We start from the raw sequence: 12761 nt of genomic DNA, 5'->3' as shown, positions 1-12761 counted from the left end.
GGCCTGTAACTCTAAAAATTGAAATTGTAAATCCAACATATCATGATGTTGTCACTCTTCGAATCTTTTGTAAGAGTTAGATTCAACACTCAAAATGTTTCATTTACCCTTTCCCTTTTAAGCTAAATATATGAAAGATGGCAAATTTTGAGTGTTAGATTTAAGATTATGAGTGTTTAATTTAAATCGACTAAAGTTGTCACAAGTATCAAGTAACATTCTAAATGTTGGTTTACCAATTCATTTTTAGACTTGTGCATGCAGTCACATTTGGCAATCTTTTCTTGAAGTTCTTACACGGACATGTTTCAACCACTTCTGATTTTTTTCACGCACGAAGTTAATGGTTGATTACATCTAATTCTTATATATGAGAGCATGCTTCGCCTCTGTATATCCTATACAGAGTATCGAGTAATGGTGATTACGAATAGGGCCTATATGCTGTCAACATTTTCTGTGAATGTGGAAGAGCTTGCTTCCAAAAAATCCATCATTTTTCAATGGATTTAGCGTCTTTTGGAAGCAAGCTCTTCGATGAGTGAAATCACTTTCGTTGCAAGCCTTCCTAGTCGCCTGTAGTAGATATTGATTCTCTTTGATCTTATACCAGTGAAAAAAAGCATAGGGCCTATATAAGACATCAAATTGATAGCTGTCAGGTTGAGAGCGATAATTGTACTGTTTATTCAAAATCGGTCCCCACGTTCTTAGAATAGCTTGTATACAGTTTGTAAGTTTCTCAAACCAGCTATCAGTTTATTTTTAGACTCATTGTAATCTTAGCTATTTCCAGATCTCTACGTTGTGATAAACCTTCCAACCAATCTTTCATGTGGTTAATTTTGTGATCCGTCCAAAGTCATTATAGCTACTACGCAAACGTCATAAGCCAGAACGCATATACAGGAAGACAGACAGACAGACAGACAGACACAAGTACACACACACACACACACACACACGTGCGCGCGCACACACACACACATGCACAAGACAGGCATACACATATTGTTTACATTTCTGATCAATTCAATTCAATTCAATTCAACTTTATTTTCACTTCGATCAAATAAACAAAGAAATTGTATACATTGCATATGGACAGGATATTTGTAATACTTGCAGAACATAATTTGACAAGGTACATAAATATGAAAATGAGAAGTAGATGCGATTACATCGTTGTTAATATATACATAAAGCGTATAATACAAGTCAACTAAGCAAACTTCTCTTTATCATATACAATTCATATATTGGCTCCTGCGTTTGCGAGTTTATACGTTTTCTATGTTTTGAATATCAAAAAATGGAAAAGCATTTTAGCTTTAACCGCATGGATATCACACCAGTCCAATGACAGCTTAACATCGCATTAGTATATGTATACTGCCTTATCACAATGTAATTGGGTGCATTAGCTCTTACACATGATTTCCATGCCATGGATGTTCTAGATACTGAGGATATTTATATTCTTCTTTCTTTTTTTTTAAAGAGAATTTGTTTATACCTCAAACTTGTTTATAAATCAAACTTGCTACAGATTTGTATTTAAGAAATTTATTTGTCGCCAGAATCATAAGTGTTTTTATGATTACATTGGCTCTTTTGGATATAACAATTAAGACATTCAATTTTGTCAGTTTTTTTTTTTTTTTTTGGTGTTCCTGATGATCTATGTATAGGTGTGTGTATGATATAAATGTAAATGCAAGTTGTATGTGTTTTTTTTTGTTTTTTTTGTTTTGTTTTTGCATAGAGACAATTTGTCTCTCAAGATAAATCAGTTTTGTTTTGCTTTTTTAAACCAGGGAGCTGGCAGCATACAACCTATAGGTAAAAACTTTGTGCTGCAAAATGCAGCGCTCGAAAAATTATAAAAATCCTTTTAAAAATACCATTTTTACATGCAATTTATTATGAAAATTTAATGTATACTTGCATGGATATAAAATAACACTGCATTAGTTTTTCTTTTTAAGATGTTCCATATAAAAACTAGACCAAATCAAATATTTCTATGGGATGAATATGAATGTATATCTGTAAACATTTTACGCACCAATTTGCATAAATTATGTAAATTAGAGCTTATTGTTCAGTTTCACCTCAGTTCAGTTTGATTTGATATCATATTTCGATTTTATTTAAGTCTCTTAGTCATTCTAGGTAAAAAAGACAGGATATTTGGTTTATAAAATGATTGAAGATGCAGTATATGCTATTACATACGACAATTACAAACAGAAATCTATGATAATCCTATCAATGCCTAAACCATAATGATTAAAAACGGAATACAAAATAATTGATGAGGAACGCCACTCTTGATACATACGTACATCGTATTAGATACCCAGCGTGTGTCATAAAAGAAAATACAAAAATATTCTAACAAAATATGGTTGAGTAAATTAATGGCATAGATTCTCTTTCCAGAAACACTTACATTGTATATATCTTTACACATGACTCAAACCAGGGAAGTGGGACTCTTCCCACCTCCCTGCTCAAACATTCTATTCTTGTCCAATCGGTGCTTCGGGGAGGTGGAAAGAGGTGGTGCATTCGTACAGTCAAATACGAAGTAAGACTGTCAACAAGGATCAAGTTACGTAATGGTTTTACAGTGTAAGTATGCACACATGCAGCCTTCACATGGAAACACGTCTCTCTCTCTCTGTTAGTAGTACAATAAATATGTTCACATGCAAGTAATATTAATCGATGCGTAATTGCCTACAGCATAGTGAAGTCTTATACATGACCCATGGTTACCTGTTTTAGTAAACCACAACGAGAGACTACGAGGTCACCGAAGCAAAACATGAGGACTCATCATCTACAAATCGTTGTACACAAAGGAGATGTTTTTATCGCTCAAGAGGCTGGAGTTTTGAGAGTGTCATTGATTGAAAGAGGGTCACCAACAGACGGGATAAAGAGTCAAACGAAAAAGCGACTGGCCACATGAGACGTGAGACAGTGGATCACCTATATCCAGAAATCAACACTAAACGGACATTATTATCGTCGGCTATTGATCAAGCGAATGTTTAAGCATGTCCTCGTAGTAGGGCATCGCTTTCTCAGCGAGCTCCCGCACATCGTCTGGTACCTCCTCCCATGCCGGGACCACTGCTGGTGGAGTGAAATGGGTGCTGTACATGGCCGCACCCAAGAAATTTCCATTCTTATAGATGTTATCACCTGCCCATTTCCACGATTTGGCTACCTCAGGCGACCCGGACCATTGTAGAAGCGACTCTGAGTAGGGGAAACCCACGGCATCACAGAACTGTCGAAGTACCGGGGCGGGGTTGGTGAGAAGAGCAGACGAATCGATGACCAACGGTGACGGGTTGACATGATCTCGTATGTAGGTCCAGAGATCGTGATGCTGCTGGAAGACGGCATCGACGCCATCCTCCTTGGCATAGGGACGGAAATCGAAGGAACTTTCATCAGTTTCGTTGAACTTCAGCATGCCAACTTCTTGGTACTGAGCGAAGGTCGCCTTCCTCATAGACTTGTACACGAGCAGAGGATGTCGGATGATGAAGGCGTGTTGGTATCCTTTTGGAATGAATTGTCGTCTCTGATCGTTTGGTATGGCAATGCTTTCATCTTTGACGAAAACATATTTACTGGCTGATTCCTCCAATTTTTTCTTGATTGTTGCAAACCTTTACCACATAGAAAGATACAAATAAAAGACTGATGATAATGTTACATGAATGTCAACAACAACTCAGTTACTTATAGGCCCAATGTCAATGCCCTTTGTATTGCTTAGTAGCAATACAACATTGTCTGTATCGTGTTTATAGGAAATAATATTGTTTATTTCCTTTTAGCTGTACATACCGAAACTGTCCTTAATGCAAATTAATCTAAATTTGTTCAACTCTGATACGTGTACATGCGTTATCTTCTCACATTACTCTTTGTCGAGAGAGAGAAAGAGAGAGAGAGAGAGAGGAAGGGGGAGACTTTAATGGCACTCGATAGTATTGATAACGACTGTAACACCAGGTGGAAGAGAGCGTCACCATGGTAACCACAATTTCTCTCTTCCACCACCAGCGACCACCCTGGAAACACTTGGGCCTACATAATGAAATATGACACGCAAATGAATTGATTTTATAGCTCAAACCAAGAAGGTATAATTCATTGCCCAAACTAATGAAATAAGAGAATCATATCGCTTGACAAACTTACGGCAATCTGTCTGGAAAGAAGATGATATCTTCCATGTATTTCTCGAGTGCCTCGGCAGCTAACTTGAACTCCTTCTCGTGGCCATCATAGCTCATTGGTTGCTCTGTAATCCCAAGCTTCTCTAGTTCCTGCAAGGCAAAGTGGCAGAAGCCGAAAGGTTCCATCCACACCTCGCAGCCTGGAATCCCCGACATACATTTCGTGAATGCCGTCGAGATCGATCTGGGTATCATCCAGAGAATCGCCCGACCTCCACTTTGTCCGCAAGGGTTGTTATTCGGTACATCAGACATTGCAAGGTATATGGGAAACGAAGTTATGAAACGGATTTTCACTTTGTAGTGTTGCCCCCATCCAAGTGAGACTGTCTTGTGATCGCGTCTCTTCACCGAATTGTTTGCAGAGAGGCCTTTGAACACCTTGATTACGTCACTTTGGGAATAATGGTGTTTGCTTAGTACACCCTTTTGGATGACGTAGTGCTAAAGATCGCCATAACAATGTGATTGTTTCATGTATGGCAAGTTTAGCTAACGACTGGCCATGTTCTTGTCTGTTTCAGACACAGCGATCATTTCAGTATTTTTTTAAAGCTTGTTTATCATTTTGGGACTATCACACCTTTGGAATAAGGAATCTTTAGAATAACGATCTGTAACCGGCTGTTGGAAAGGGATTTCACCCTCACGTACCAGGACAACTCCCACCCCCCCCCCCCCCCCCTCCACAGTTACAGCCCATCCCCTGCTGAATAATTGCTAGTGATATGGCTATATCACTAATTAGGGTTAGGGTTATAATACAATATGATTAGGTCTAGGATTACTATTAGTTCCAGGGAAAGGGTCTTGGGTAATTCCTCAGGGGGTATCACTGTCCTACCCCTTTCCCCACTGTTAAAGAGCTTTAGCATTTTAAGCTGATACGTGATGATGATGATGATGAAACAGCATTTGCATAGCGCCATCTGTCAGTAGAAAAATTCAAAGGCGCCCGGCTCCCACAATGTGTATAACACATCATTCAAAAAGTTGCTGGAAAAGATAAGTCTTCAGTTCAGATTTACATGTAGGTCTATACATACTACATAGAGTATATGACTTTTTTTTTAACTTAGTCTACTATCAAAAAATATATATACATGTATATAAAGAGAGAGATTGAGAGAGGGATAGAGAGGGAGTGAAGGAGAGAGAAGAGAGAGATATGTATGGGGCGTGAGTCTCGCGATTGAAATCGGTGGAATTAAGGTGTGCCTCCATAGGAATTTTGCTTCAGGTGCTTGTTCAATTTCGGTTAAAGGGATGTTATAGTTTTTGTTGAGAGGGGGATTCAGGTTTTATTTTTTACGAAATATCGTTAGAAGCCACCTATATGACATACCAAAGAGCATGTAATTCTTAGAGTAGTCAAAAATTATTCGATGAAAATCGGTTTTTAAGTGTCTGTGATATCCAAAAACACATAAAGCAAAGTGGTAGTAATAAAAGATGGGTCCCACCTTTTACAAGTATCTCTTTGTTTTTGGATATCTCAACCATTTCAAAAGAGATTTTCATCAAATAAACTGTAAATTCCTCCGAGAATTATATGCTCTTTTATGTTTTATCTAAGTGGCTTTTAATTATCAAGCACAAAGTTGAAATATGAATAACCATCTCAACCAAAACTATACCATCCCTTTAACCTTCAAATGTGCGACAAATGTTATCCAACCATATTAATGCCATCGGTCAGTTCCTGAATGTTTGACTCATTCAAATGCACTTGAATCTGTTTTGTTGTCACAAAATATTAGATTATGAATATTATGATCTGAAATTGATAAATGATTGCGTATTATACTAAATTTTCATAAGAAACTAAGGATTGCAATCATAATATTGTAGATTATGATTGTAAACCAAAGAATGAGGAGGGAATTTACCCATTACTGACTTTTGTGGGATTTCTTGTATTATACTGAGCATAATTCTGGTCTGAAAATGTTTCATACGCTTTTAATGTATACTGTGTGATTAGACAGGTGGCCACAGTTCGTTATTTCAAAGTTCCGTTATTGCTAAAGTTCGTTAATCAGAAAGAAAAACAATTAAGGTTCGTCATTCCAGAGGTTTATTTATCCGACATTAAAGATGGTTTCTCATTCCGAAGGTTGGTTAATTCAAAATTGAAAAAAGGTTTCGTTGTTCAGAAGGTTCGGTCATCAGAAAATGAAATAAGGTTCGTTGTTGAGAATGTTCGTTCATCCGAAAAATAAAATAAGATTCTTTATTCCGAAGGTTTCTTAGCACGCACTGTCTTTACATTTTTGAATTAACGACTTATTGCATGATAAGTTTTCAGGAAAAGGGTCTGGGGCAATTCCTCCGGGGGTATATACCCCCTTCCCCACTGTTAAAGAGCTTTAGCATTTTAAGCTGATGCGTGATGATGATAGTGATGATGATTATGATGATGATGAAAGTTACAGCATTTGGATAGCGCCATTTATCTGTAGAAACATTCAAAGGCACCCGGCTCCCACAAATGAGTAACACATCATTCACAAAGTTGCTGGAAAAGATAAGTCTTCAGTTCAGATTACATGTAGGCCTACATCCTAGATAGAGCAGGACTTATTTTGACTTAGGCTATACTATCAAAATAAAATGATAAAGAGAGAGAGAGAGAGAGAGAGAGAGAGAGATGGAGAGAGCGACAGAGAAGAAAGAGGTATATTTGGGGCGTGAGTCTCGCGATTGAAATCGGTAGAATTTAGGAGGTGTATCTCCATATAGGAATTTTCCTTCAGGTGCCTGTTCAATTTCAGTTAAAGGGATGATATAGTTTTTGTTGAGGTGGGGATTCGGGTTTTAATTTGTACGAGATATAATGTCATTAGAACCACCTAAATGACATTTAAAGAGCATGCAATTCCTAGAATTATTACTCTAAAACTATTCAATTGAAATTTTGAAATGGCTGAGATATCGAAAAACAAAGTGAAACAAAGAGGTCCTAATAAAATAAGTATCTCTTTGATTCTGGATATCCCAACCATTTCAAAAGAGATTTTCAATCAAATAAACGTTAAATTCCTCCGAGAATTAGTTTCTCTCTAAAATATGAATAACTGTTAAGATTGTACCAACACTATACCATCCCTTTAACCTTCGAATCTGCGACAAATTATACAACTGTACTAATCCCATTATCCCTGTACGGTTAGAAAAAAAAAAAACTAACACAAGTTTTGTCTACGTTCAGTTCCTGAATGTTTGCATCATTTAAATAAACTTAAATCAGCTTTGTATTAACAAAATATTACGAAGATTTTTTTCTAAATGTTGTATGACGAGAGAATCGACTGCTATCACTTTAAGATTATGAAGATATCAAACTCTATGAATATCATGAATTACAGTTTGGTGCCTCTGTACTTCAGTAATGGTATATCTAAATGCAACAATTCTTTCCGTGTATCGTATACTTCGGCTCAAATCATACAGTCGTCGCTTGAAGTATTCGAATACAATACTTAACATTCTTTTCCAGTCCTGTTAAAATAACATAAGCTTTGATGGAGATTGGACGAAATATTGCCAATTTGACCTTTTGCTAATTCCATCTTCTAGAAGAATTACTTTTATCCTTTCCATATGAGTATACTCATATGCATTTTATTCTCCTGCAAACGAACAAGCCTCAGACATACAGTATGTTACGTTCAATCCATATGCCACAGGTAGTTTTTGGGAGGACGACCATGTCATAAGAGGATGTTTGTTTTAAATTGATATAACACTTTTAGTTGAGACAGAACTTTAGGTTTCTAACATTTTTGGTGAATAAGATTATGCTTGACCATATCTTTACGAGTTTTTATATGACATGTATATAATATACGTAAGTATATAAACATATATATAATATGTACATTATATGCATTATATAATTAAACGCTTTCAGCTTTATTCATTTTAGCATGATTATGTTATATGTATAATTATGTTTTAAGTGTAATCGTGATGATGTAGTCCCTAATTGTTTTATCGGCAGGGCTACTCACAAGGTGAAGAACAGCTTGTGGCTGGAGAAGGATTCGCGCATGAATAGAATAAGCTGAACTCAACTGATCATTGTTGAACAAATCATCAAATTGCAGGAGTGCACCATCCCATAATGGCTGCCGGCTTAGGCTGGTACTATAGGTATCATGGTGGTATTTTATATTATTGAGAAACTTATCATACAAGCCATGCAGGGTTTATAGGTTATGTCTCAAGTTTATCCTTATGTGAGTATAAAAATACAGAGATTTAATGGAGAAAAGCAATTCTTAAAATACTTTCTGAGGCTAGGTTTTAAAGAGTTTAAGTCCATCAAAGACAAAAAGAGATGGGGCATCCCTGTACTGCAATCAGATGTTATAGTGCTTGTTGCAATAAAAGGAAATGATCGTGATTGGTAAGTGGATGTTTTCTTCCTTTCTTCTTTATTCGTCCAATAAAATATATCTATTCAAGTTATACATTCGATTTTAAACGTATTTAAAAGACAGCAAACATGGCAATGCCGACACTTAAAGCTATGTCAATTAAAACGGGATAAGGTGCATAAAGGACAAAACACATATTTCACGTACATTACTGTAAATTTAAAAACTAAATATGTGTAGAAAACAAAACGCGTGTAATCATCAAAGCTAACGATTTGTACAATTATCAAAGTAATGACATATTTAAGTTGAGATCAGACGGTTTGGTGAAAACGAGGGTATTATGATAGTGGTGATCCGCCCTTTGACGTTTCGCCACACTCGAAAGTGTCAACCATTTTGGCATTGCATATAGCAGGAACATCATTATCGTAGACCATAAGTAAAGCCATATATCAATTTTGTTTTCTTTCATGTCTGTAGATCAACCTGTGATCAAACAGAATGTATGAACACACCAGGACGGGTTTACAAACAGTGTATATAAACAAACCTAGTCTTAAGTCTGTTTACAAACAAGAAACATAATCTAAATGTGACTGTCGTCATTCTTGTACTCTAACGTCAATTGGATTGCAAGTGTATGCATTGTGACACATCATCCCTTGTAGCATGGAATGCAGGCATTAGGCCCTATAGGAGGGAGAGCTGACAGATCAAAGTACATGTGTAAGGATACATTATTATTATTATTGTACTTCGACATTGTTCAGATTACTTTGTATTCAGGTAAACAGACATATTTTATTACTCCAAATATAGCTTTCAAAAAGGACAACGTATATATTGTCATTGTAGGAAACAAGTATGTTAGTATATTTGAGACTCTGAACAATTAGATAATCGTAATGTGGTGGATAGTGCAATGTCCTCTGAGGTGAGAAATTTGACAAACTTCCAAAATGTGCCAGTCATTGCCAGTGACCTGCAATGGTTGAATTGCGATGGTATAACACAATATGGCCCCTGTACAGAATCAGTAATCTATTAATATTGATGATTCATCTAATTACTACAGAAAGTCATAGATCACATGACATGGTGTAAAACAAAAGAGATGAATGTAGGAGCCGTTCTACACACTCAAAACTGCATTCGTAGTTACACCTCATAAGGTTGTTGATTAATTAGTACATGTATTATGTAATCTGACATTCTCTATCACGGTAGATTTATATACTGCACGTAAAATTCTGGCCTACGATTGAAATACTATGTGACTATCATACCACCAGAAGTGCATCTGTATATTATTATACTTTCTCAACTGACGCACTCAATACTTCAATACCAGTTACGGGAAAGGGGTGTGTTTGCTTAATGAAGAATGGTAAATAAATACAATTTACTGACTACTCAATAGGCCGTTGCTGAAGCATGTCCTCGTAGTACGGCATCGCTTTCTCAGCGAGCTCCCGCACATCGTCTGTTACCTCTTCCCAGGCCGGGACCGCTGCTGGTGGAGTGAAATGGGTGCTGTACTTGGCCACGCCCAAGAAGGCTTCATTCTTATACATGTTATCACCTGCCCATTTCCATGACTTGGCTACCTCAGGCGACCCGGACCAGTGTAGGAGCGACTCTGAGTAGGGGAAACCCACGGCTTCACAGAACTCTCGAAGTACCGGTGCGGGGTTGGTGAGAAGAGCAGACGAATCGATGACCAACGGTGACGAGTTGGCATGATTTCGTATGTAGGTCCAGAGATCGTGATGCTGCTGGAAGACAGCATCGACGCCATCCTCCTTGGCATAGGGGCGGAAGTCGAAGGAACTTTCATCAGTTTCGTTGGACTTCAGCTTGCCATTTTCTTGGTACTGGACGAAAAACGCCTTTCTCATCGACTTGTACACGAGTAGAGGATGCCGGATAAGGAAGGCGTGTTGGTATCCTTTTGGGATGAATTGTCTTCCCTGATCGGTTGGCATAGCTATGCTTTCATCTTTGACAAAAACATATTTACTGGTTGATTCCTCCAACTCCTTCTTGATTGTGGCAAACCTTCATCATATAGGAAGACACAAATAAGACAATTATAAATAATTTATCCAAAATCATTACTGTGAGGTCTTTTTTTATGATATTGTGGATTATTCATGTTCCCTGTAGAATAGTAAATATTGTCGATTTTCAGGTTCACTGTGGTTTGATGATATTCTTGACGTCGTGTTCGAGTACTGCCGAGTACTGCCGTCCTTGGACGAGATGTTTGTACCCATGATATCCCTCTCAACCCCAAACCCCGGCCCACCATCAAAGGTGTAAAAAATTGGCACCTGGAAATGATAAAGTAATGATGACATTTGCAAGGTCTTCTTGAGGACATCAGAGAGGCTATACTCTTTGTGAATAAGACCACAGTGTATCATTTTTTATTATTACTACAACTGTTACTGTGGTTACTTAAAATCTATAACCTACCGCAATTAGAAATTATCGAAAAACAAAAGAAGCGCACCATAAATATTACAGTATTGTTCAATCACACCAGTTTCGACGTAGATACAATTTGTACATAAAGTGTGAATTGTAACAACTATAAAGATGTATATGACGAGATGCAAATGAACTGATTTTTAATTAGGCCCAAAGTCAACAATTTGTCGTAATTCAAGATTCCTCGTTTTCCCGTGGACGAAGAGTTTAAAGACGCTTTAGTAAACTTACTGAAGTCTGTCTGGAAAGATGTTTGACTGTGGAAAATATTTCTCCATAGCCTCAGCAGCTGTCTGAAACTCCTTCTCGTGGCCATCATAGCTCAATTGTTCGTCTTTAATCCCAATCTTCTCTAGTTCCGTCAAGGCAAACTGGCAGAAGGCGAACGGTTCCATCCACACCTCGCAGCCTGGAATCCCCGACATGCATTTCGTGAACGCCGTCGAGATCGATCTGGGTATCATCCAGAGAATCACACGGCCTCCGTTTTTGCCAACAGGGTTGTCATTCGGTACATGAGACATTGCGAGGTATGATATGGAACGAAGATCTGAAATTGGTCTTCACTTTGTAGAGCTGCACCACCTACTGGGACTGCCTGTGATCGCGTCTGTTAATCATTTGATCATGTGGGGCTGATCCTGATTCGTAGGGCCTGTGGACCAATTCAAGCTTGTAACCACTGTCTCAAGGTGAACCGATTGCAATGACTGAGGTCGTGTGGATTCCTTTCTTTCTTCTTTCTGTTTTATTCCTTTCTTTTACCTGCTTTTATCCTCCTTTCTTTTTACCTTGAATAGCCACGCCCCCACGGTGCGGACGGCTGTCGAGTGGTGTGGTTTGCGTGGGGATGTCCTCCGCATAGTTGATATGCAGAGTTGGGGCATTATCGTGTGGACCGTGCGGCGTGGGCGTGTCTTTGCAACATCATTTGGAATTTGGAATTTGGAATTTGCCCATGAATGCTTAACTAATGTGCAGAGAATCTATGGTCATGTATTTCAATACCCCCTGTAAACGTCCATTTTTTTTTTCAACGTAGTACCGCACTTATTAATCATTGTATAATGCACGTACTTATGCATTGTGATGGCATGATGTTGATTCTTCAAGCCTCTTGAGTGTTGAGTTTTGATGAAGTAATTCCTATATATAGCAGCTGATGCAACACAGCTAGACTGTGCCTGTCGCCTGTGCGGCCAATTCACGCTTGTAACTACTGTCGCAAAGTGAAACGATTGCAATGACAGAGGTCGTTTGGATTCATTTCTTTTCTTCTTATGTTCTGTTTCTTTCTTTTTCTTTCTTTTTCTCCTTTCTTTTAGATTGCATAGCCACGCCCCTTGTGGGGCGGGGCGGTCGCGTGGTGTTTTGTTTTGTTTTGTTTGTTTGTTTGTTTGTTTGCTTGTTGTTTTTTTTTGCGTGAGGATGTCCTGATGCCGCATAGTGTTGATGTGCACAGTTGAGGCGTGGCCGTGTGTTGTTCCGAAGGCGAGTTTAGCAATTATGTTTCGCCTCAGTTAGCTACAGAATCATGGTTAAGCAAAGTAATCTTCAATCTCTTTTCATGATACTTCCTGTGTACATTTCTACGCCTGGTGCAATTTTCATCCAA

The 12761-nt window shown here is 38.0% G+C and overlaps 2 protein-coding genes across 2 annotated transcripts; both read right to left on the bottom strand.

Annotated features, from left to right (window-relative positions):
• Positions 1-3043: 3043 nt before the first annotated feature.
• Positions 3044-4523, bottom strand: LOC140228346 (uncharacterized). Its single transcript, XM_072308573.1, has 2 exons — positions 4231-4523; positions 3044-3692 (listed from the first exon to the last, which is right to left on the bottom strand). Exons 1-2 carry the CDS (start codon positions 4521-4523, stop codon positions 3044-3046), a joined length of 942 nt encoding a protein of 313 aa, XP_072164674.1.
• Positions 4524-10062: 5539 nt separating this feature from the next.
• Positions 10063-11670, bottom strand: LOC140228345 (uncharacterized). Its single transcript, XM_072308571.1, has 2 exons — positions 11378-11670; positions 10063-10711 (listed from the first exon to the last, which is right to left on the bottom strand). The coding sequence occupies exons 1-2, from the start codon at positions 11668-11670 to the stop codon at positions 10063-10065; spliced, it is 942 nt and encodes a 313-aa protein (XP_072164672.1).
• Between the last annotated feature and the right edge of the window lie 1091 nt (positions 11671-12761).

The sequence above is a fragment of the Diadema setosum genome, chromosome 5, assembly GCF_964275005.1.
Source record: "Diadema setosum chromosome 5, eeDiaSeto1, whole genome shotgun sequence".
In the NCBI taxonomy this organism is placed as follows: domain Eukaryota; kingdom Metazoa; phylum Echinodermata; class Echinoidea; order Diadematoida; family Diadematidae; genus Diadema; species Diadema setosum.
Note: the sequence above shows the minus strand (reverse complement) of the source record. Positions and strands in the feature narration are given on the sequence as shown.

What these genes read in the sequence shown, in the direction of transcription:
- LOC140228346 (XM_072308573.1), bottom strand. Translation starts at nt 4,523, where the DNA reads ATGTCTGATGTACCGAATAACAACCCTTGCGGACAAAGTGGAGGTCGG. An exon ending in TTCTTTCCAGACAGATTGCC is followed by an intron (nt 3,693 to 4,230) that starts GTAAGTTTGTCA and finishes TATGTGGTAAAG; the next exon opens with GTTTGCAACAATCAAGAAAA.
- LOC140228345 (XM_072308571.1), bottom strand. Translation starts at nt 11,670, where the DNA reads ATGTCTCATGTACCGAATGACAACCCTGTTGGCAAAAACGGAGGCCGT. An exon ending in ATCTTTCCAGACAGACTTCA is followed by an intron (nt 10,712 to 11,377) that starts GTAAGTTTACTA and finishes TATATGATGAAG; the next exon opens with GTTTGCCACAATCAAGAAGG.